This window comes from Populus trichocarpa, chromosome 1 (genome assembly GCF_000002775.5).
Source record: "Populus trichocarpa isolate Nisqually-1 chromosome 1, P.trichocarpa_v4.1, whole genome shotgun sequence".
NCBI lineage: Eukaryota > Viridiplantae > Streptophyta > Magnoliopsida > Malpighiales > Salicaceae > Populus > Populus trichocarpa.
The window spans coordinates 30,376,230-30,397,785 of record NC_037285.2 but is presented as its reverse complement, the minus strand read 5'-3'; the positions used below and the strand labels follow the sequence as shown (position 1 = coordinate 30,397,785).

The following is a 21,556-nucleotide window of genomic DNA, read 5'->3' as shown; positions in this document are numbered from 1 at the left end:
AGAAGCAATTTTTCTTGCAATCAAACCCTCTATAAATTCAATTAAACCTTCAATAAAAATTAATTGAGTCCAATAAACATATGATTTTGGACATTTCTTCCTCAAATTGAATTTTGTTTGTCAGTTGGGCTCTCATCAGTCAACGATATACCGTCAAATTTCAATCCTTGTATTTTTAAACCTCCTCAACCAATTTTTAGTCATTTTCTGGGCGCTTTGGCATCCTCTTCTCACTGTTATTATTTTTTGGATATTTTTTAGTCCGAATATATATTTTTTATTTTTGGAAGAAAAAATTGAATTTGGGGAATAACCCAAAAATGGGTTATGAGTTGAAGTACTTGTTGTCATTCGGGGATTTGCATATGATGTATCGAGAAAAATAATTTTCAGATGAAGGCAACTTTAATGTGGACTATCATTAGTTTTCCTGCGTTTGAAATGATTTTTTGTTGGAGCACGTATGAAAAACTTACATGTCCATACTGTATGAAAAATAACAAGGCCTTCATGTTAACAAATGACAATAAAACATCTTTTTTTATTGCCACAAGCGATTCTTACTAGTGAATCACTGGTACAGAAGAACATAAAGGCCTTCTTCGTTGGTAAACTTGAAAGTGATGTTGCACCACTGTTATCGTTGGGTGAAGAATTGTATGACATGGTGTTGGAGTATGATGACACTGTGTTTGGTTTTCAATCCGGTAAGTAAAATTTTCCTAGTTTTGGTTTGACTCATAATTAGGTAAAGCGAAGTATTTTCTAAGAGCTTATTTATTGGAATACTAATCTCATCCACCATAACCTTAATGCCATGTACATTGAAAAGAAAGTGTTTGAAAATATTTCAAATATGGTTATGAACGTGAAATGGAAGAAAAAGGACAACATTAAGGTTAGAATGGATATATCTTTTTTTATCACCGTAAAAATATAGAGTTAGTTTATGATGGGTCACAGGTTGCAAAGTCCAAAGCTAGCTTCGACTTAGACAAGAATGCACAATTAATTGTCTACCAATGACTTAAGAGTCTGTGTTTTCTGATGGACATGCTTCGAACATATCAAGTTTGGTGATTTTGGATTGTATGGAATGAAGAGTCATGACTACCACATGTTTATGCAAACACTCGTTTCACTAGTTTATCGGGATTTATTGCCAAAGAAGAGATGAGATGCACTCATGAAGATCAATTACTTCTTTAAAGATATATGCTCCAACATGTTGTAGACATAACACATTGAGAAGCTTGAAAAAATATCGTCCAGATAATTTACAAACTTGAAATGATATTCCCTCTATCATTCTTCGACTCAATGAAGCATCTACTTATACATATATCATTTGAGGTAAAAGTTGGAGGTCTAGTCCAATATAGATGGATGTATCCATTCGAGAGGTTAGGGATTACATATGCATCATAATTACAATTCTATTATCTTCTTTTTTTAATTCAAAACATTCATTTAATTCCATGCATGTACTTGTTCAACCTCAAGAGAAAAGTAAAAAAAAGATGCATATTGAGGTTTCAATATGCGAGACTTATATTGTTGAAGAGATCTCAACATTTATCTTGTACTATTTTATGCCTCACTTGAGAACAAGAATCAATCGTGTTCTAAGACATGATGATGGTGGGGAAGTGCCTTTGAGTGTGAACTTGTCAATATTGTCTCATCTTTAATGACTTGTACCAAAAAATATTGTGAAGAGAAGATATTTGACAAAGATAGAATTCAAACAAGCACATAATTATGTGCTATTCAATTACGATGAACTGAGACCTTTTATTTAGTAAGTATAATAATCCATTTGTTATTACTTTCGAGCAATTTATCTCTTGTACTATCATAAACTGACTTATTGTTGAATTCTTTGTAAGTAACATTGTCAATTTTTACTGTTCAAAAACTCACAGCTGACTGAATCTGAAATCTTTCAATTACAAGATGAACATTTTTCCATATGGTTAATAACATATGTAAGGACTATTTAATTATTCTTATCTCTTGAGATACTTAATTTTATTACACATTTCTCATTAACTGTGATGAAGATGTAATTCATGTACCAGGTTTATCAATAAAGAATACTAGTGTTACTTTGAATTTACTAAGTTTGGGTCTTGAAAGAAAGGTGAAGTGTTATAGTGAGTATTTCATCAATGAACATGTGTTTCATACTGAAGAGTATGGTTAGGGTAGAAAGACATATAATAGTGATATCAGTGTTAAAGGATGGACTTCTAATGAGTTTGAAATTGATTATTATAGGAAGTTAGAAAAGGTCATTGAATTGTAATATCATAAAGAGCATAATAAAGTCTTTTTATTCAAGTATTATTAGTATGATACCACTAATGGAGGAATCATAGTAGATATTCATTATGGTTTAGTCAAAATTAATACAAAGGCTAGACTCTGCAACGTCAATGATGTCTTTATTTTTGCCAAACAATACCAGCTAGTTCATTACACATACACTCCTTCCTTTAGAAAGAATCGTTCAAGTGTTGATTTGTTATCCATAGTGAAAACCAAACCCAAGGTTCATGTCTAGGTTGTTTAGGATGACAACAATGAATTAACTATGGAAGATAATGCCTTTCAACTTGATGAGTTAGTTGATCCATATCGAGTTGCTTCATCCAATGATTTAGAGGACAATTCAAAATTTCATGTTGGCGAGAATACTTTTATTGATATTGAGGTTGAGGAGTTAAATGATATTTTAAGAAATAGCAGACATACAGAAGTCAATGAAGATGATGATAGCGATGAAATCAACATATAAGATTGTGATAGAGATGATGAAATTGAAGAAGAAGACAATTCTGATTAATTTGCACAACAAGAATGTGTAATGCTATAAATCATAATGTAATATTATGAAAATGACATTAATTCATTATTAAATGAAAAGGAAACAATAATTTTATGTGATTTTAATATTCTACAAAGAATTAGTGTTATTGTGTTTGTGTATTGCTGTGATTTTAAGTATTTATTGGATGAATAGATGAGGAATACATTTACAATCTGAAAACATTAACAGTTTTACACCGACTTTAAAATACCAACAGATATACCGACAGATTAAGAAACTTTTCACCTTTTAATTACACTGGTCATTGTGTTCAATAAATATGGGATCACCAACGAAAAATGTCCGTTGCTATTTTCCTGAGATCTAAGGTACAATTCACTTCTCACTTACATTATTTATTACTGTTCAATACATATGGGATCACCAACAATTAATGTATATCAGTATTTTCTTGAGAGCTAAGATAGTGCTCACTTTTCACTTGTACTGTTTATTAATGTTTAGTACATGGGGGATCATTGACGAGTAATGTATGTTAGTATTTTCTCTTAGTACATGGGGGATCATTGACGAGTAATGTGTGTTAGTATTTTCCCGAGAGTTAAGGTATTGTTTACTTCTCACTTGCACTGTTTATTATTGTTCACTATATAAGGGATCACCGACATTTTGAAAATTATTTAGTGAAAGTTGGCAGGTTTCTGAAATTTTTTGATTAAATTGAAAATTTCAATTAGACATTGTAGACATAAATATCGATGAAAAAATTAAAATATTAATTTTTAATTTTTCGATGGTAAAGACGTCGATAATGCTTGGCATATTTCTGATAATAATTGAACGTATTTTTTTTATGTTTTTTTCTCTTCTCACAATGACATTAAGGTAAGATTCTTGTTTTTCTTTCTTTTTTTGTGTTTTTTTTTTCATTTTTCTATTCTTTATTGATTATATGAATGTTGATGGATTTTTTTAATTTTTCTGTTGTTTAATGATTATATAAATGTTGTTGGGATTTGTTTTTTATTTTTTTGTTCTTTAACGATTGTATAAATGTTGTTGGAATTTTTTTTTTCTGTTCTTTAATGATTGTATAAATGTTGTTGGATTTTTTTTTTATTTTTTATTTTTTTATGTTCTTATCTCTCATTGAATATTATTAGATTATTATTTTATGTATAAGGCCCATATAATCACTATGGTTAGCTAATTGATTTGTTGGTGATAACAATTTTTTTTTTATTTCATGAAAAATAATAATTATTTAAAAATAATAATAAAATAGTAGCCACATAAATAAAAATAAATAAAAAATAGCTATGATAAATGAGTAGTTTTAAATGTGAAATATTGATACTATATATCATTTAATGTGTTTATATTTACATCCTATGATCATTTCATAAATTGTCGTAGCAAAGTTAATTGAAAATTTGGTTAAATTAACAAAATTAAAATTATTCGATTGACATAGATTGAAATAAAATCAACTGCTTTATGGCAATCCAATTTAAATTGTTGTGTATTTGCAGATTTAAAAAATTTGGGTAGTCTCCCGTCGAGGGAAGGTGCTGCCGATTTTTTTTTTTAAATATGAATGGTTTACGGTACCTTAATCCTTTAATTTATGTAGATACCTAGGAAAAAGTCAATAGCACGTTGTATGGATATGATCACTGCTAGTTCTTTTAGCAGCGATTCAGATGACCATGAGTCGTTAGGTGCCGACTAAGAACAGGCACCTAAGACACATGCATCTACTCATGATGCGAGCTCGTCAGGTGCAATGCCGCTATGTCGAGGGGGGTCCATCACAACGACTTGTTAATAATTTTTGAAAAATTAATTTCAATTAATGAATACAATTTCAGATTGACAAACATTGAGGCTGCCAGAACCATAATATCGACATTAAAATCTTTAATGGAAATTCCATTTTTTAATGGAGATACGTTTCCAAACATTCTGAATGGAAACCTATGATTAATGTATGGTTCAGAAGATTTAAGGTTAATATTAATTTAAATATATATTTTTATTATGTTAATTCAGTTAGTTTATTAACATATTAATGAACCTTTTATTTTACAAATTTTAATTGCAAGGATAAATTTGAATGGGATAGAGCTTACAACGCTATTGTAAGGAGGGTTTGAGAGAATCACATTGCAACAAGGTACGATTGAAGTGAAGATAAGATTTTTTAATCCTTTTATTCAATATTATTTTTCATTTACTAATATATAATTCATTTGTATCATATAGGTTGCATGATTTTTGGTATGAGGAAAAAAAAAGCCAAAAATATACAAAAGAAAGAGAACTTTCAAGCTAGAAGAAGGTGACAGTTTGGAAGGATAAGAGACCGTCATATGTCTCGAAGGCCGTGTGAGTGAAATATATTCAGCATGTAATGTCCGAACATTTCATGTAACGATCACACTCTGGTGTAGATATTTGAAACTGGCGTGTTCACGGTTCTGTTACCACGCACACAAGTGGCTCTATTATGTTCATTTCGCATGCAAAGTGGATTGTAAGAATTTTTTTTTAATTACATCCATTTTTTTATTATTTTTTTATAAATATATTTAACTACCAATAATTTTCTCTTACAAACTATGATTTTGAATGCGAACCAAGCCCGATGGAGCTTTTTGTGAAAACGCACGTGTGGATTGATGACCGCAAAAAAGGAGTGCAATAGCTCGTGGAGAGCCGAGCTTAGCACTTTGTGGCATGTTGTTTTCAACCATTTTTTTCTTAAGTTATTATTTTTTTTGAATTTGCTGACTTTTTTTTTCAGGATACATATAACACCTGATTGAAGGAGAGATATGGTGACGATACTTTGACCCATCCAGATCTCGATCCAGATTTGTGGTTGGAGGCATGATTGTTTGGTGGACCATATAGAAATTGGTTGTACAGTCTCTCTAACACTACGACTGAGGACTTGCGAACGACCCACAATGTTTCAACCATTAGATGTTTGTAATCGGTTCCGAGCCCTCAAACTCCAGAGTTCGAGGTGATTTTAGACGAGTGAGTTCAAGCTTAGACAATCCATCTTGCTGCTAATTATGAACGACTCAATACTAAGATGACTGAACTCCACCGAATGGTAATAGAGATGAAATCATAGATAGGTGGTACATGTGCTCCCTTTGCTTCGCCTCACGGTCCCGGCAAAGATACGCCTTCTCCTCCTCCAACGCCTCTATTCTAGATTAATTTTATCTGAACTTATAAATGTTTAGATTTGTAATAAATATTTGATTTTTATATTAATTTAATTTATTTTAATTATTTTCTATTTATGTTTAATATATATTTTTTGATTTTTTTAAAATTATTACTAATGGGGTTACCGATTGAAAAAAATTACCGCAAATGCCATTGATTTTCTATTTATGTTTAATAGATTTTTTTAAAAACAAATTTCTAAATTATTATGGATGGGGTTACCAACAACCTAAATCCATGGTATATTCTAGATATTTGAAAAATAATTATTATAAATCTAAAAATTCTGATAATGAATGTATTGTATTGTAATTAATGAGGTTTTATCTAATTGACAAGTGGTCATTTTTTCCCAATCTTGTTAAATACTGTGGGATTTGATTTCCACGCTATCAGGCTCTATGAATATAATTTTCTTTATAAATTCGTTAATTAATCTTGATGTAAACAATCTGTTTTAACCTAATTAAAGAAATCAACCTAGTTTAGATATGTAGAAACTACTCGGCTGGGGATATACGTTGAATTGTGATTACAAATTTATTTATAGATTTTAAATCTTAAATAAATAAGAAATTAAACTATATTAAAGAAATTAAACTATATTAAAAAAATCCCGAACAATAAATATATTCTGCAGGCTTAACTGGTCAATCGTTTGAGAACCAGTTAACCGGTTCCTCTACTTTTTATATAACTAAAATCTGAATTACTTAACCATCTAGGTGGTGGTCCAGTGGTAAGAGCTTGAGATCAAGAGGTTTGCTCCCTCTGTGGTTTCAGGTTCGAGCCATATGGTTGCTCATATGATGGCCACTGGAGGCTTACATGGTCGTTAACTTCAGGGCCCGTGGAATTAGTCGAGGTGCACGTAAGCTGGCCCAGACACCCACGTTAAACTAAAAAAAAAATCTGAATTACTTTCAACAATATCATGATGCTATATATGTACATGTTAATCTAACACCAGGATATAATTGTAGCCTGCTTAGATATCATCAGCAAAACAGCAGGGGACAAATTTTTCTAGTGCAAATAATCATTAATTTTCATCAATAAAAGCAACATCTCCTTTTGGAGTTGGAAGATATGATTTTTATTTTACGGACAGACAGTCATGGGTTTGGTTAATTTAAAAATAAAAGAAACAAGCCTCAATTTTTATCACGCACGTGAAAACTTGAGCCCCAAAATTTGACAGCAGATATCATCATAGCTGTAGCTTGGAACAACATGTGCCTGAACTCAACTTCCATATATACTTCTCATTGCAATTCAATAATCGGAGAAGTTCCCAGTCCTCACCGTTTGTTTAAAAAACATCCCGAAGAAGGGAAAATGGCAAGAAAAAGAAGAAGGGAGCCCAAAAGATATCAGATAAAAATGGCAATGGAGTATTGAAATAAATGCAAGAATTGTATTGGACCCAGCATTTGATTTCTAACACGGAGATTTCAGATTGTAGTAAACAGAAAGTAGTTTTTTTTTTTTTTAATTATGGAGCCTCAGACCAGTGGATCTCCAAATAAAATAAACGAACGAGCATAGAGTGTAAAACCATGGTGATTGTACTTCAAATTTAGTGCATTGCCTCACAAGAAAAAAAAGAAAAGAAAGAGGAAAAGGGAAGGGAGAAAGCAAGATGCGAGTAAGTTCCACAGACAACATCTTGAGGGAAAATCTATTACATGTTGTTTATTTATTTTTCTTTAGCCAATCAAGAATACCCTTCTCTGATTCAGTAAGGTCCTGCTCATTCTTCCCTTTCAAAGATCCTTCCACAAAGTCAAAATAATCCTTGTAGTTCCGCTTGTAATAGCTATCCATTCTCTTGAAAAACAAAATATGCCACTCATTAACAGGAAGGTATATGCGAATTGCAGAAATTAAAGCATAGAAGGAAGAATGAAATAAAATTGACTCCTAAAAAGAGAGATTCTTGGCGATGGCACGTAGTAGTAGTACTGTGACTCTAAATGTTATACCTCCTTGTCATTTTTGGTCTTGTTATCCTCTGATTTCTTCAAATATTCTGACAATCCAACAATGGTTAAAACGGTCAGCTAAGACTCCAGAGAAGAAGAAAGATATGGCATTCCACGGGCTGCAAGAAATGGCTAAAATGGAAGTGCAAAACAAGAAGTGGTGTTTTTAGTACTTTTAAGAAGTTCAATCCTTGAGTCATTGACTGAATATACACCAACCACGGTGGATAAGAGGACTCCTCTTCTTCCAATGTCAGCTGCCCTGCTTGCTGCTTTAGCTGTTGTTGCTGCAGCTGCTCTTTTACTTTCTTTTTTATGAACTGCATTAACATTTGACGAAGCAAACTTGTTGAATGTAACGGTCAGTGCCATCAACACACTTTGGGATATTGAACTCATCTGTGAAAAACCATTAGACAAACACACAAACTCTCTCTCTCTCTGCAGTTAGTAGCAGCGGCACCACAGCCACCAGTTTTTTTGAGCCTATAGATGATGATGAGGTTTCATGGCTCTTATCTTCGACTTCGTCCTAACACTTTGTTTTCTAGCGTCAAAATATACACTCCGTGGATGTTGAGTAATATATATATATTAGATTCACATATCAAAACAATCTAAATATATATATATATATATATATATATATATATATATATATAAATCTTTAAATTTTAACCAATTTACATTTGAACCTCGATCCGAAACAGGGCTTATTAAGGAACTAAGAAGTTGAAAAGTGCACACAAGTTGGCACGTGCGAATCAGCCCTTTCTTTCACACAAGCGACATGTCGGGGTTTTCATTTAACCTTTTTAATTTTTTAATGCTGGAACCAGCTATTGCAGCTAACAAAACCAGCAAATGGTGCGAAAGAAGAGACAAAATCAAGCTACAGAAAATGTTAATAAAAAGAAACCCAAAAACCAGCAGTACGGTGACGATGAAAGGTTAGCTTACTTAACCAGGAAGGTTGAGGGGTGAAAGACTTCACAACACCTTAAGGAGGAGCAGCTGCTACCTAACGTTCGGAGAGTAAAATTATGGCGAGACAGTCATTGGGCTAGTCCGTAGTGTCATTCAATTTTTGACATTCCATGAAGAGCCAGCCAGGGTGACCTTGGCAAGCAAAAGTGGTTTGACAACTGCCTGGTAACATCAGCACAAGAACGTGTCCAGAGTTTTGTTTCCCTATGTATGGTTTTTATATGAAACACAGCATATTATACAACAGCCGGTCATACTTTTGCCTGTAATACAGTAATACACAACAATTCAATTGTCTAACAATCGCCTGTGCTTGCACCAGGCAATAGCAATCACATATAAGAACATGCTCCCAGTAGTGCCACCAGCAACAGTCCATAGAAACTTCGACATTCCAGCTTGCACTTCTTTGAACATTTTGATTCCGAAATTCTTGCCAAAAACACCAACAACTACAACAAAGCAGCTCACCACTAAGGTTGCTGTCGTCAACACAACCCCCATTTGCAGGAGATGATTCTGTTTGTCATCCAGCATTATGTTGATGTGGTCCTCTGTGTCATCAACATACTCCATCAGCTTCAAGACCATCAGATGACATAGGAACAAAAAGGAGTTAAATAGCAGCCATGGAGAAAATTAACTATAACCTTAGAAACGATGCTAATTATATGATTGATAATTGAAAAGGATATAACTGTGTTTTTGCCTGTTTAATCATGTGCAACATTGCTGCATCATGTTAAGATCACAGGCAAAGACATGTATATAGACGCACAACACCACAAATGGAATGCACATACTCTACGCTGTCATTGGCCGTGGCTTTTTTCTAATCAAATTTGGGGCTGTCTAACTTGTCCAGGCAACCCAGCCACTACACCTCAATCGAAGTCATGCACTCATGCCCCATGACAAAATACTCACTGTTCCATTTCACTCTTTGGAGTGGCATCATACGAATTTATATTGAGAGTGGTATTGCAAACCCGAACTGGCAACTCATACTCAGGATCCAGAAGGGCATACATACTTCAGAAAAGTTATCGACTTACTGCATATCTAGAGAAACCAGCTAGTTCTGATCTTGGATAAACCTTCACTGAGAAGGGTGTAAATGGTTGTATACATATGTTACACTCATCAAATTCTGCTGTGGTCATTCTTAGATATGAATTCTCCCTGAGGCAAGGTGATGATGGGAAAAGTCAAAAACGTTCTAGCCATCAGCCTCAAGTTCTCTTGACAATCTTTCTTCTCCAAATATAGTTCTCATTTAATTTGTCCTCTGTTCAAAGTGGGCACTACCAGATCAGTTTCTATAGTGTGGGAAATAGTTAAACTTGTAGCATTACATCGAATAGCATGATGGAGACGCTGGATGTTAGACATGATTTAAGCACATATATGATCATTGAAGATAGAGGATAACCCAACCCATTGTTTTTTGGTTGGGTGATTGGGCTCGTTCGAGTCCAAGTTATTATATTATATTTATTTTTATTATTAAACTTTAATTTATGTTATTTTATTAGACTTTTATTAGTTGGTGAGTTCTAAGTTCTGATTAGAGTTTTATTATTTATATGTAATTTTCTTGACATTACGATCAATTTTTGATGAATTGAATAAAATTGCAAAGTTGCCGACTTTTCCAATCCCCTTTCTTCTCTTCGTCAACCTTTTCTTCTTTTTCTTTGGTTTCTTCTTCTTAGCTTCTTCTTTTCTTTCTTCTTTGACTTCAAATCTCTTTTGTCCCGCATCAACTTTGATATCAAAGTCTAATTTTTAATTGTTCATTCAGTTAATCAATCTCTAAGGGCTTGTGAAAATCCTCCAAATTCAACGCAGTTTCTAAGCCTAGAAATTATATAGTTGATCTAGAAAAAAAAAAGATCCTCTAATAATTATGTTTACAACTGAGATCTGAAAAAAAAAATTGTTCTTCTTCTCTTAAGCCAACTGAACAAAATACATCAACCCAAGCCCATTTATCCAAAAAAAAAAAAAAAAAAAGATCAACAGGTTCTCCACCTTGAACCATAGCACGCATCCGAGAGAGAGAGAGAAGAGACGTGAAGGATAAAGGAAATGTATAGGAAGAGTTTCTACCAATTTCCAATCTCTCATCTGCACTGTACTTTTATTTTCTTTTATATTGATTTATTAAAAAAAGTCAAAATTCAAGAAAAAAAAGGGGAAAAAAAAGAGAGTACGGTGTAAGAAAAAAAGTGGCCAAAAAAAAAGAAAAAAGAAGTGAAAAGTGACCGTATAAAAAGAGAGAGAAAAAGGGAAATGAAAGCAACAAAAGGACATTATTTGAAACATCACGACAAATTCATGACATCACATGATCCAAGTAGTCTATAGTCAACATTAAGCAATTTAGTCGGTAAATTACTTAACTCTTTGATTCATTGAATATTATTTCTTTGGAAATACACTTGTTATTCAACCAGCAAACATCGCCCAACAAAGATCAACAGGTTCTCCACCTCGAACCATAGCACGCGTCCAATAGCAAGAGTGAGAGAGAGACATGAAGGATAAAGGAATTTTATAGGGAGTTTCTGCCAATTTCCAATCTCCCATCTTTACTGCACTTTTATTTTCTTTTATATTGATTTATTAAAAAAAAAGAGAGAGAACAGTGAAAAAAATTTAAAAAAAAGGTGAAAAGTGACCGTAAAAAAAGAAGAAAAAAGAAAAAAATGAAAGCAACAAAAGGACATTATTTGAAACATCACGACGGTAGCTTCATGATATCAACGACAGCTCACATGATCTAAGTAGTTTGTCGTCAACATTAAGTACTTTGATTGGTAAATTACTTAACTCTTTGATTTGTTGAAATTTATTTCTTAGGCAAACACTTATTATTCAACTTATCATTAATAGTATTACTTTTTTTTTTGTCTGAAAATATTAATCTCACATTGCATACTTATCTGTAAAGTTTTTCTCATCAATCTCCTTCATTATTGATATCTAGCATCTAGTTCTTTTTGATGATTGTGAGTCCTTGCTTGTGACATTATATTTAATTAATAATTTACACTTAAAGGTTTAGCAATACATGCTTAAAATTTTATTGGTGTATTTTGTTCTTGATTAATCTCCAATTTAAAAAAAATAAAATTACTTTTATTTTTGTATTGTGATTTCACTTGCATGAATAATATATGATCTTAATTCCATTTCTAAGCTAGTGTTGCATGCATTTGTGAATAGTCATCTAGTATCCAATTTTAAGTTTACAACTACCATAGACTTGATCTTGAGTGATATCTTTATAACCAATCATGAACAAACACCGTAGAGTTTTAGACAACTAGATTGGGTGTAGTTAGATATGCCTTTACACAACCCAAAAGAACTGAAGATTGGAGAAGGATTGATATCTTTCACCCCTATATCAAGTGTGGGGATAAGGATTGCAAGATTATCATTGATAATGAAAGTTGTATCAATGCAGTATCTTCAAATACTGTAGTTCGCTTGGCCTAAAACTTGTTCCCCATCCTAAGCCATATAATATGTCATTAGTTAATGATACCTTCAAAGCAGTCAATGAAAAATGTTTGTTCCATATCAAATTCCAAGACTATCATGATGAGATTTGATGTATCAATGCAGTATCTTCAAATACTATGATGTGTCATGAGTTAATAATACCTTCAAATTAGTCAATGAAAAATGTTTGTTCCCTGTCAAATTCCTAGACTATCATGATGAGATTTGGTTTGATGTGATTCCAATGGAAGTAGGACATGTCATTTTAGGAAGGCCATGGATATATAATTTAGACATCATAATTTATGATTGGTCAAATTCATGTTCTTTCACTTTTAAAGGTAGAAAGATCAAATTTATTGGATTGCCACTAGGACCTAGCAATAAGAACAAGTAAAGGGAGAATGTGAAAGAACAAGGACATAAAACAATGAGTTTGAGAATGACGTTAAGGAATAACCTATTGTATATGGTTTAGTTGTAAAAGAAATTTCAAGAAATGCTTTAGTGGAACTACCTAAGAAGGTAAATATGACTAACATAATGTCCAAAAGAGTTTGAAAATGAGGTTCATGAAGAGTTAGTTGCGTCTCATTTAGGTGTATAAGTTTCTGGAGACTGTCTAGTAGAGTTGCCTGAAGAGGCAAGTGCAATGTCGGGAGAGTTCCAAGATAGTTGTCATTCTGAGTTCCTTAATTCCTCAACCTCTATGCTTGACACCTGACTTGCCATAGATTTTGAGCAGCCTTCTAAGCTTCCTATTTCTTCATACCCCATGCTTGACATCCAGCATATCTTAGATTTTGAACAACCTCCTAAGCTAACTAATGCTTTGTCCCCTATGCTTGACATCTAACATGTCATAAGTCTTGAACAATATGCTGAGCTTCCTGAATCCTTACCCCTTATCCATGGTAAAAAGGATAAGAATGACCCCGATTCACTAGGTTATGTCCAATCTATATCCATCAAGAATTTAAAAAGTGTTTCATTCCACACTCAGTCATATAAGGTTCATGGTCACAAACCTAGGATGCCGATAGATCTTCCTCCTTTGTTTGCTCACTCTACAATGTCTGATTCAACCGAGTCTTTTGCATGCAAAGTTCATAATTTGTATGTTGAGATCATAAAACATATTCAAGCGAGTAATAAACAACACAAATTTCGAGTTGATTTACAAAAGTATCACGATGCACTTAATGTTAGAGATTATTTAATGATACAGATTAGACCTGAACGGTATCCTTTGAGAATCAGTCATAAATTGCTAGTGCTAGACTATTTAAAGTGTTGTAAATGATTGAATCAAATAGATATGTCATTAAACGTTGACATTAATTCTACTTTTAACATAGAAAACCTCATTATATATAAAACACAATCTATTCCTAATGCTCCTATTGATATCCCTAACTCATTATCCTTATCATTGGCACAAAAGAAACATAGTAATGCTACTTTGGATACACTTGTTTTCTACCAGGGATGGTGAAGTTTAGCGAATCCCAGTATATAAGCTAGGCGACTGGATTCAAATTATACTTGGATTACCAGAGAGACATCATAATTGCTTGATCATGATCTTTAGAAGCGTTATCGAAGTCGCCTTGAACTATACTCAATGGGGTCGAGTTCTTCTAACCCTGAGAGAGTTGATGAGTAGATTGGATCCGAGACACAATTTAGGCATGCGTATGATTATCAATGATGAAGGGTAGCCCAACCCATTGTTATTTGGTTGGGAGATTGGGCTCATTCAAGCCCAAGTTATTAGATTTTATTTATTTTTATTATTGAACTTCAATTTATGTTATTTTATTAGATTTTTATTAGTTAACGAGCTTTAAGCCCAAATTTGATTCTGATTGAAGTTTTATTATTTATATGTAATTTTCTTGACAATACAATCAGTTTTTGATGAATTGAATAAAAATTGCAAAGTTGCAGACTTTTACAGCCTCATCCTTCTCTTCTTCCACTTTTTCTTTTTGTTTTCTTTGGCTTCTTCTTAGCTTTCTCTTTTTTTCTTCTTTAGCTTCATATCTTTTTTGTCCCACATCATAGCATCATTTGGTTTCATGCTTTATTAGTTAGCACATATTGACACAATGAGCACAAACAAGTTAGAACTACAGCGAATGAGTTAAGAGCTTTATGTACCAGGGTAGCATCAGAGCATTTGGGTGGCCTATGCTTGTTTGCAAAGAGAATACCTCTTTCTTGTTAGTTGCAGTTACACCATTAAATTCCGTGACATGAACTTCCACTAGGACTCAACATAATCACTTGCAGTTCATAGGCATATGGCTATCTGAGCACACATCATATGGAGTATGGACAATGTCCACAATGCAAATTAAAAAAACATGCGAAGAAATGATGCTTGTGGACCTATGTAGAAGAATCAGGTGGAAAGTTCCATACCGTACATAGTTTGTTCAATGTGCCATCAATTTGTACAAAGTACGCCTCCAAGAGCATTTCTAGTTCCTCGACATCAAGGTGCTTGCTTATTGAACTTCATGTTGTACTAGTATGGATACAGCTGTATCTTCCAAGTCCATTAGGTGCACTAAAAAGATGATCATGTTCATTCTCAATGTTGTTAGTATCATCCTCATGGCTAGTAGAGGCCTCAAGAACACCCAATGACACCTCAGCAGGAATACTGAAGGAAAATAATGAGAATATTTCAGCGAAAAGATAGCTTAGCAAACAAGAGGAGAAAAATGTAAGACGGTATATGTATGAGGTGATTAAATTATTAGGTACCTGTCGTCCAAGTCTGCTTGAAGGTCATCATCATCCATGCCATCTCCCTCATTTAAAGAGGAAGTTGAAGAATCTTCAAGCTGTTGTTGAACCAGCTTTTCTGTTAGATGCATCTCTGCCATGTCTTCATCATCATCCAGCAAGTGTTCTAATTGATCCCTAACCTGGAGATTACATGCATGGTTAGTTACCATAACATAAGAGGAGAGCTTTAAATAAATCATTTGGAGCACAGAACTTCTAAACCTGCTTAAACTTCCAAACCAGATCAAAATTCATATTCAGCTTATTGCCACACACTAATAAAATAAATATGGAGACAAAAAACTTAACAACCTTTTGCACTCGGCCAGTTATTGCAACCAATCGACTTTTAATCTGGCAGACGCGTTCTAAATTGAGAGTACTGATCTTTGAAGTCAGTTTATCCAATGCTGGATGTGCCTCTTGCTCCAGTGTTTTTGCCTGCATAGGAAATGGAAAAGGGAAAGGAAATACTTAGACTGAAGAATTTTAAGCTACCAGAAAGTTATCAGCCTCGAGATTAAGAATATTTACTTCATTTTGTAAGAAAACCTATCCAACAAGGAATTGCACATGCTTACTTCACTTTCTAAGCAACTGCATGCAGCCTCAAGGCATGCTTCCAATGCAACAAACTCAAATGGAAGAACCTTTGATTCATCTTGATTCTCGAGACCCTGTTTTGCTCCCTCGTTGCAATCCTGATAATGTGAAAAGCCTTCTGGAAATTTTCAGGGCTCAAACCATTTGACTCAGGCTCTTCCACGTGATAAGGATTTGCCTTTGAATGATCACCATTGCCCTCCTATACAAGAACCAAAACAATATAAAAAAGAAAGAAAGAAAGCAAGTGACAATCTGAAACATATGCAAAAGCAATTACACAATAGCAAACATTAGAAACGTATGAGTATGACTTTAGAGTAGCAATAAAGAGACATATTCAAAGTGTGTCTTTAACAGAAACTTCAAAAATAGCACTTTCAATGTATTTCATGTGCGAGTCAAAATAACTCCTGTGTAAGCCACTTACCACTTACTTAATATTAACCCACCTTACAATTTCAATTACAAATTACAAATCTTACTAACAATGTACATTTCAATTAGCTACGCCGACAATCCGAAATCCAACTTTAAGTATCACCATTCTAAATACCCTCATTGGTTTCTAGTTAAGAGGTAAAGAGCCAAAATAGCACAGCATCCATTTTATGCTTTTCTTTGAAATCCAATAAAACTAGCAGCAGCAGCAACATTAACAAGAAATGGATTCTTAAGAAACCAACACAAACTCACATCAACACTCGTTAAAATCTTAAATTCAACATTAAACAAACGCAAAAGTTCACTTACTCTACACCAAACCAAAAACCCACAGCTTAAAGAAAAAAAAAAAGAATCAGTAAAACCTGAGCTTTAGTAGCGTGGTAATGAAACATCAACCTCCCCTGCAACTCTTCCACAAATGGAGTAACAGGAGGGTCTCTAGAATTCAGCAGCAAAACCTCCTGTGCAGTAATAATCGCCTTAATATGCTCCAAATTAATAACAATTGCTCTCTCTCGACCCAAAACAGTAGACGGGTAAGAAAGTAGCGGGTCAAGGATCCGAAGGTCACGGGCAGGAAGGCCTGTAGGACGCATAATTGCGTGCTTGCCAACTTCCACCACCTGGGCTTGGCCAGTTGAGTCTAGTAAGAGCCAGGGTCGAACCCCAGTTCCTTTTTTGCGAGAGGACGGGAGAGGGACGTTGTGAGAGGTTGTGGTACTGGCTGGCGCGGGCCGGGTCATTGGGTCCGTGTCGTCTTCAGGTTTGGATAGCGGTGGTGTTTGTGGGCGAGATCTCATGGTTGGAGTATCTTTCTGGGCAATTCATATGATTCTCTTAAAGCAGCATTAAAATATATATATATATATATATATATATATATATATATATATATATATATATTTGAAAAGGCTACTGGTTAAGATTATTATTATTATTATTATTACATGATTAGAGATTGTGTTTCATAAACAAAGTGTACAAAGATGAACAGTTACTATCAATTCTATCGAGAAAATAATAAAAATAATAAAAACGGTAGGAGCTAAAAGGCTCGTTAATCCTTGAGTTTTCTGATGTACAGTAGAAGCTAGATCATATTAAAGATCCCGTTGCTGAAACACGAAACATGGATTTGGGCTTACAATATTTAATTAATTAGTTCATGAGAACATTTTGGTATTGGTTTTTTTTTATAGAGGGTAGTAATCAAACCACCTATCCATCATGGCAAAGCACTGCTCTGGCCTGTATTCCGGCGCTGTGTGACCCCCTCCCTACACCACCACCACCACCAATATCAGGCTTTCAAGATACCATAATTGCTTATTTATATTTTTAGATTAAACAGTTAGATAAGCTAATGTCTGTTCTTACCTTCACAGTTGCAAATGTCAGGTCGTATGTTATGTAGTCTTGCGCATTGTCTGCATACAGCATTGCGTATCTAAAGATGACCCAACAAGCAAAAAAGGATTAGTTAATGTCAGGTCGTATGTTATGTATTCTTCTTCTTTTTTTAATAATCTCTACCGTTTCAAATAGACATGACACATGTTAAAAATATGTAAATTAATTAATAATATCATTATCTATAAAATAAAATAAAAGAAACCCAAACTAAAAAAATATATTATTTTTCAGAATATTTGTAACTAAATTCTATTTTTTTTTAATTTTATGATAAATTCCCATTGGTTTGGATTTTGAAAAATAAAATCAAAGGGTGTAAATTAAATGATGGATACTGACCCTGCAACTTGACCATCAACAAACCATGGTTCCCAGTCATACTTAATCGTCAAATTCAGAGATTCTATCCATTCATGCGTGCCAATGTATGGGATAGTCATGTCATGATCGCCACTACACATGTTAAAACAATGGTTAAGATTGCACTAAATGGGAAAATTCATCAGAATTTATAATGTGTTCATATAATTATAAACATTACCTGTAAATGAGAGATCGATATGGTTTCTTGGTCAAGTTCCGATGGTAATCAACAGTACTTTCGACATTGTACGAATAGGCCAGGGTCTTATTGCATCTTCTCCAATCCTTTATGGTTCCCTGGTCATGATAGTTTTATTATTTTTCCGCCATGAGCAGAGTTATTTTGAATCTGGAAGGTAATATTATTTTGAATCTGGAAGGTAATATACTTGATAGGGCAAGCATACCTTGCGAATATGAAGAGCATCTCGAACAGTTTCACCATTCGCCCACCCATAGATGTATACATGATTGTAACTCTACATGCCAATAACCTGGTTAATAACCAAGGTAAGAGAGAAAAAAGAAAAGAGAAAATAGTTCAATGTACCCGGCACCAAGGTCCAGGAACACGGGGGCGTGGTAGCAGAATATCAGCGTCATCGGCTATGAGAAACCTTGGATCCCATTTCAATGCCACTGGTTTTGGGGATACGTCCTTGCATGTAGGTTCCAGAATTTGTCCAGTATATACTTTTCCAATGCACTATAAATTCAAAAGAGAAATCAACTTTCATGTTCATAAACTTCAAGTATGATGCAAAAAAATGTTTATCAGAGTTCTGATTTATGAATTGATCAGTCACCTCCTTGATGGCTAATATGTCTTCCATACACGATGCGTTGCTTTGATCTGGATTTAAGTACTCACCCTTGCAATTTTTCATGAAGGACTGGAAAAAAACATGAGAATAGTTTTGTTTATATGAGAGCTAGCTAGCTGGGAAGTTAAAGAGCAGAGCTAGGAGAGGGAAGTTACCTCGTAGAGTTTATCTGATATAAGCGCTTTTAGGTGAGCAAAAGGAACTATTGAATTGGTGTCAATCTCATGATCTGTAAGTGGGTTTCCAAGCACATATCCCTGAGTTCCAACATGTTGTACAGCCTTGTCAACTACAACGCAAATAAATAAGAAGAACAAACAAAATAAAACCATGAGTTGATCGAGTACTTTGAGGTTCATTGTTGGCTGACGTCCCACTTCATTTCCTGCAAGAAATAAAACAAAAACAAATTAAACACTTAAGAATATTACAAGAAAATAAGTTGTGTTTGGGACAGGAGTAATTAATTAAATACTACCGTCAGAAATCTCCTGGACTATGATAGGTGCAACGATGCCTGAAAAGGAGTCCCCAGCAACATAGAGTTGATTTGCAAGAAACTTGGGGTGATCCACGAGCCACTGTGTCACAAACTCATAATGTTAGCCAAATTGTTTTACATTACTAGCTAGTTTACTACCATGCATTTACCTCTGTTGACTAGCATGCCTCATGGAGCTGCTAACAACCTTTTGAATTTAACAGTTGTTTTACATTACTAGTCAATATTGACTTTTATGCTTATCACTCTTTCTTTGTTTAACAAACTCATTTGCTAGCAGATTTTTCAACAAATCTGATTCCATTATGATGTATAAATTGCAAGTCAATGATCCATAAAACTATGCTTTTCTAGAATATCCATAAATCAGTCTCCAGTTGTCTTCAATGTTAAAGCAAAAACCCAAAAACCTCTAATTTTAATTAGAAAAAAAAACCCTCTTCTGTGGCATTCCTTTTCCTTGACAGACAACTTGTATATCTTGCGATTTAAAAATACACTTTCCCTTACCTTTCTTAAGAACTCATAGGTTTCTGCAGCTGATATTGTATCACTAACATGGTAGCCTTCCCATGTAGTTGAATAGGAAAATCCGGTACCAACAGGTGCATCTACAAATATTATGTTGGCAATCTGCACCATTACATGAAACATAATTTCAACAGTTACATTTAGTTGCAAATAAATAATTCAAGGGTGCAGAAATTTGCGACCTTTGTCCATGAATACGGGTTCAATGCAAAAACAGGTTTGCCTCCTCCGCTGGATTTTGCATAATCAAATGATAACGGGCCTATTCATTCATAACCACCATTAGTAAAACTTTTAATAGCCTTGAATTTCTTGGATTTTTGCCAAACGAATTAGGAAATAGAGAAATTTCTGTTTTAAAAAGTGCACGATAAGAAGATTGTAGTTACTGAAAACATGAATTATGGGGTTAGAAAGATGAAGACACGCACACACCAATTTCATATATAATTCCAGACAGGGCAGAGCATCCAGGGCCACCAGTGAGCCAAAGCACAAGAGGGTCATCTTTTGGGCTCCTCTCAGACTCGATGAAGTAGTAGAATAGCTGCACGGCTTCCAATTCTCCCACGCCAATATACCTGGACACAGAAAATCATTATCAAAACAGGATAAACTTCACAAAGCCTTGCACCAAAAAGAGAAAAAGTACGTACACTCACCCTGTTTCCAGTACAAATGGAAGGTTACCGTCAAAGCCAGGTAGAGACTTGATTATTGATTTTGATGCAGCGACATTGGAGAGTAGCAGTAGAGTGAATACAAGGAATAACATCATATTGATTAAGTGGCAATGTGTGTTTCGGAGTCGGATAACGGACATTCCGGTGGTGGCAGGATATATACAGCCCTTTCTTCATCTACGAAAAGAAGTTGAATTGCGGGTAGGTATCTTTCCACTGTACGAGAACTGAAATGGGTACCACTGACATGATGCGTCTCAAAATTGAAGATGTAGTAAAGAATTTAAAGCTACTATAATTGTGGTGCTATCTAATTTACTCTCTTTTTTTCCTCTTTTTTACAAAGAAATCTTATTTAAGTACTGAATAAGAGAAAGGTTTCTATATCTAAGATCTAAAGTTATATAAACTATACAAATGAAATTACTTGCCAATATTACTAAAAAAATTACCAAAAAACATACAACGAAAATTTATAAAGAAACTAAAAATCTAGAATTTAGATCCAAAATATAAAAAATATTTAATTTACAAATGGCCGCCAGCTAGTAACTTAGCATCCTATATTTGTATAATTCACCATTAGCTATGTTACTTTAAAGAGGCACTAATTATAAACACTTAAAGACAGTTTAATTTATTTTTATGGTCAAAATTGTGTTTAGATGTGTTTAAAAAGTTTATTTGCATGAAAAAAATATTAAATTAATATTTTTTTAATGTTTTTGAGGTACTAATATCTAAAATAATAGAAAAAACTGATTTTTTTATGTATTTAATTTCAAGCTAAATTCACTTTTAAAAAGCAAACCTACACTCTTAATAGT

At 33.8% G+C, this 21,556-nt stretch overlaps 2 protein-coding genes and 1 pseudogene across 2 annotated transcripts; all 3 read right to left on the bottom strand.

Moving 5' to 3' along the window:
* Positions 1 to 7,624: 7,624 nt before the first annotated feature.
* On the bottom strand, positions 7,625 to 8,628 carry LOC7478666 (uncharacterized). The gene is made up of 3 exons (XM_002300242.4): positions 8,238 to 8,628; positions 8,065 to 8,111; positions 7,625 to 7,909 (listed from the first exon to the last, which is right to left on the bottom strand). The coding sequence occupies exons 1-3, from the start codon at positions 8,461 to 8,463 to the stop codon at positions 7,775 to 7,777; spliced, it is 408 nt and encodes a 135-aa protein (XP_002300278.1). The 5' UTR covers positions 8,464 to 8,628; the 3' UTR covers positions 7,625 to 7,774.
* A 494-nt stretch (positions 8,629 to 9,122) lies between these two features.
* Positions 9,123 to 17,283, bottom strand: LOC7470754 (magnesium transporter MRS2-3-like; annotated as a pseudogene).
* Positions 17,284 to 17,396: 113 nt separating this feature from the next.
* Positions 17,397 to 21,144, bottom strand: LOC18095169 (serine carboxypeptidase-like 18). The gene is made up of 14 exons (XM_024589662.2): positions 20,709 to 21,144; positions 20,482 to 20,627; positions 20,229 to 20,308; positions 20,026 to 20,148; positions 19,492 to 19,594; positions 19,361 to 19,398; positions 19,169 to 19,270; positions 18,996 to 19,082; positions 18,740 to 18,895; positions 18,597 to 18,668; positions 18,368 to 18,486; positions 18,166 to 18,279; positions 17,791 to 17,860; positions 17,397 to 17,690 (listed from the first exon to the last, which is right to left on the bottom strand). Exons 1-14 carry the CDS (start codon positions 20,867 to 20,869, stop codon positions 17,607 to 17,609), a joined length of 1,455 nt encoding a protein of 484 aa, XP_024445430.2. The 5' UTR covers positions 20,870 to 21,144; the 3' UTR covers positions 17,397 to 17,606.
* Positions 21,145 to 21,556: the final 412 nt, after the last annotated feature.

What these genes read in the sequence shown, in the direction of transcription:
- LOC7478666 (XM_002300242.4), bottom strand. Translation starts at nt 8,463, where the DNA reads ATGAGTTCAATATCCCAAAGTGTGTTGATGGCACTGACCGTTACATTC. An exon ending in AAGGATTGAACTTCTTAAAA is followed by an intron (nt 8,112 to 8,237) that starts GTACTAAAAACA and finishes TTGGATTGTCAG; the next exon opens with AATATTTGAAGAAATCAGAG. An exon ending in AGACCAAAAATGACAAGGAG is followed by an intron (nt 7,910 to 8,064) that starts GTATAACATTTA and finishes TTGTTTTTCAAG; the next exon opens with AGAATGGATAGCTATTACAA.
- LOC18095169 (XM_024589662.2), bottom strand. Translation starts at nt 20,869, where the DNA reads ATGTCCGTTATCCGACTCCGAAACACACATTGCCACTTAATCAATATG. An exon ending in CCATTTGTACTGGAAACAGG is followed by an intron (nt 20,628 to 20,708) that starts GTGAGTGTACGT and finishes TTCTGTGTCCAG; the next exon opens with GTATATTGGCGTGGGAGAAT. An exon ending in TTCCTGGACCTTGGTGCCGG is followed by an intron (nt 18,669 to 18,739) that starts GTACATTGAACT and finishes ATTGGCATGTAG; the next exon opens with AGTTACAATCATGTATACAT.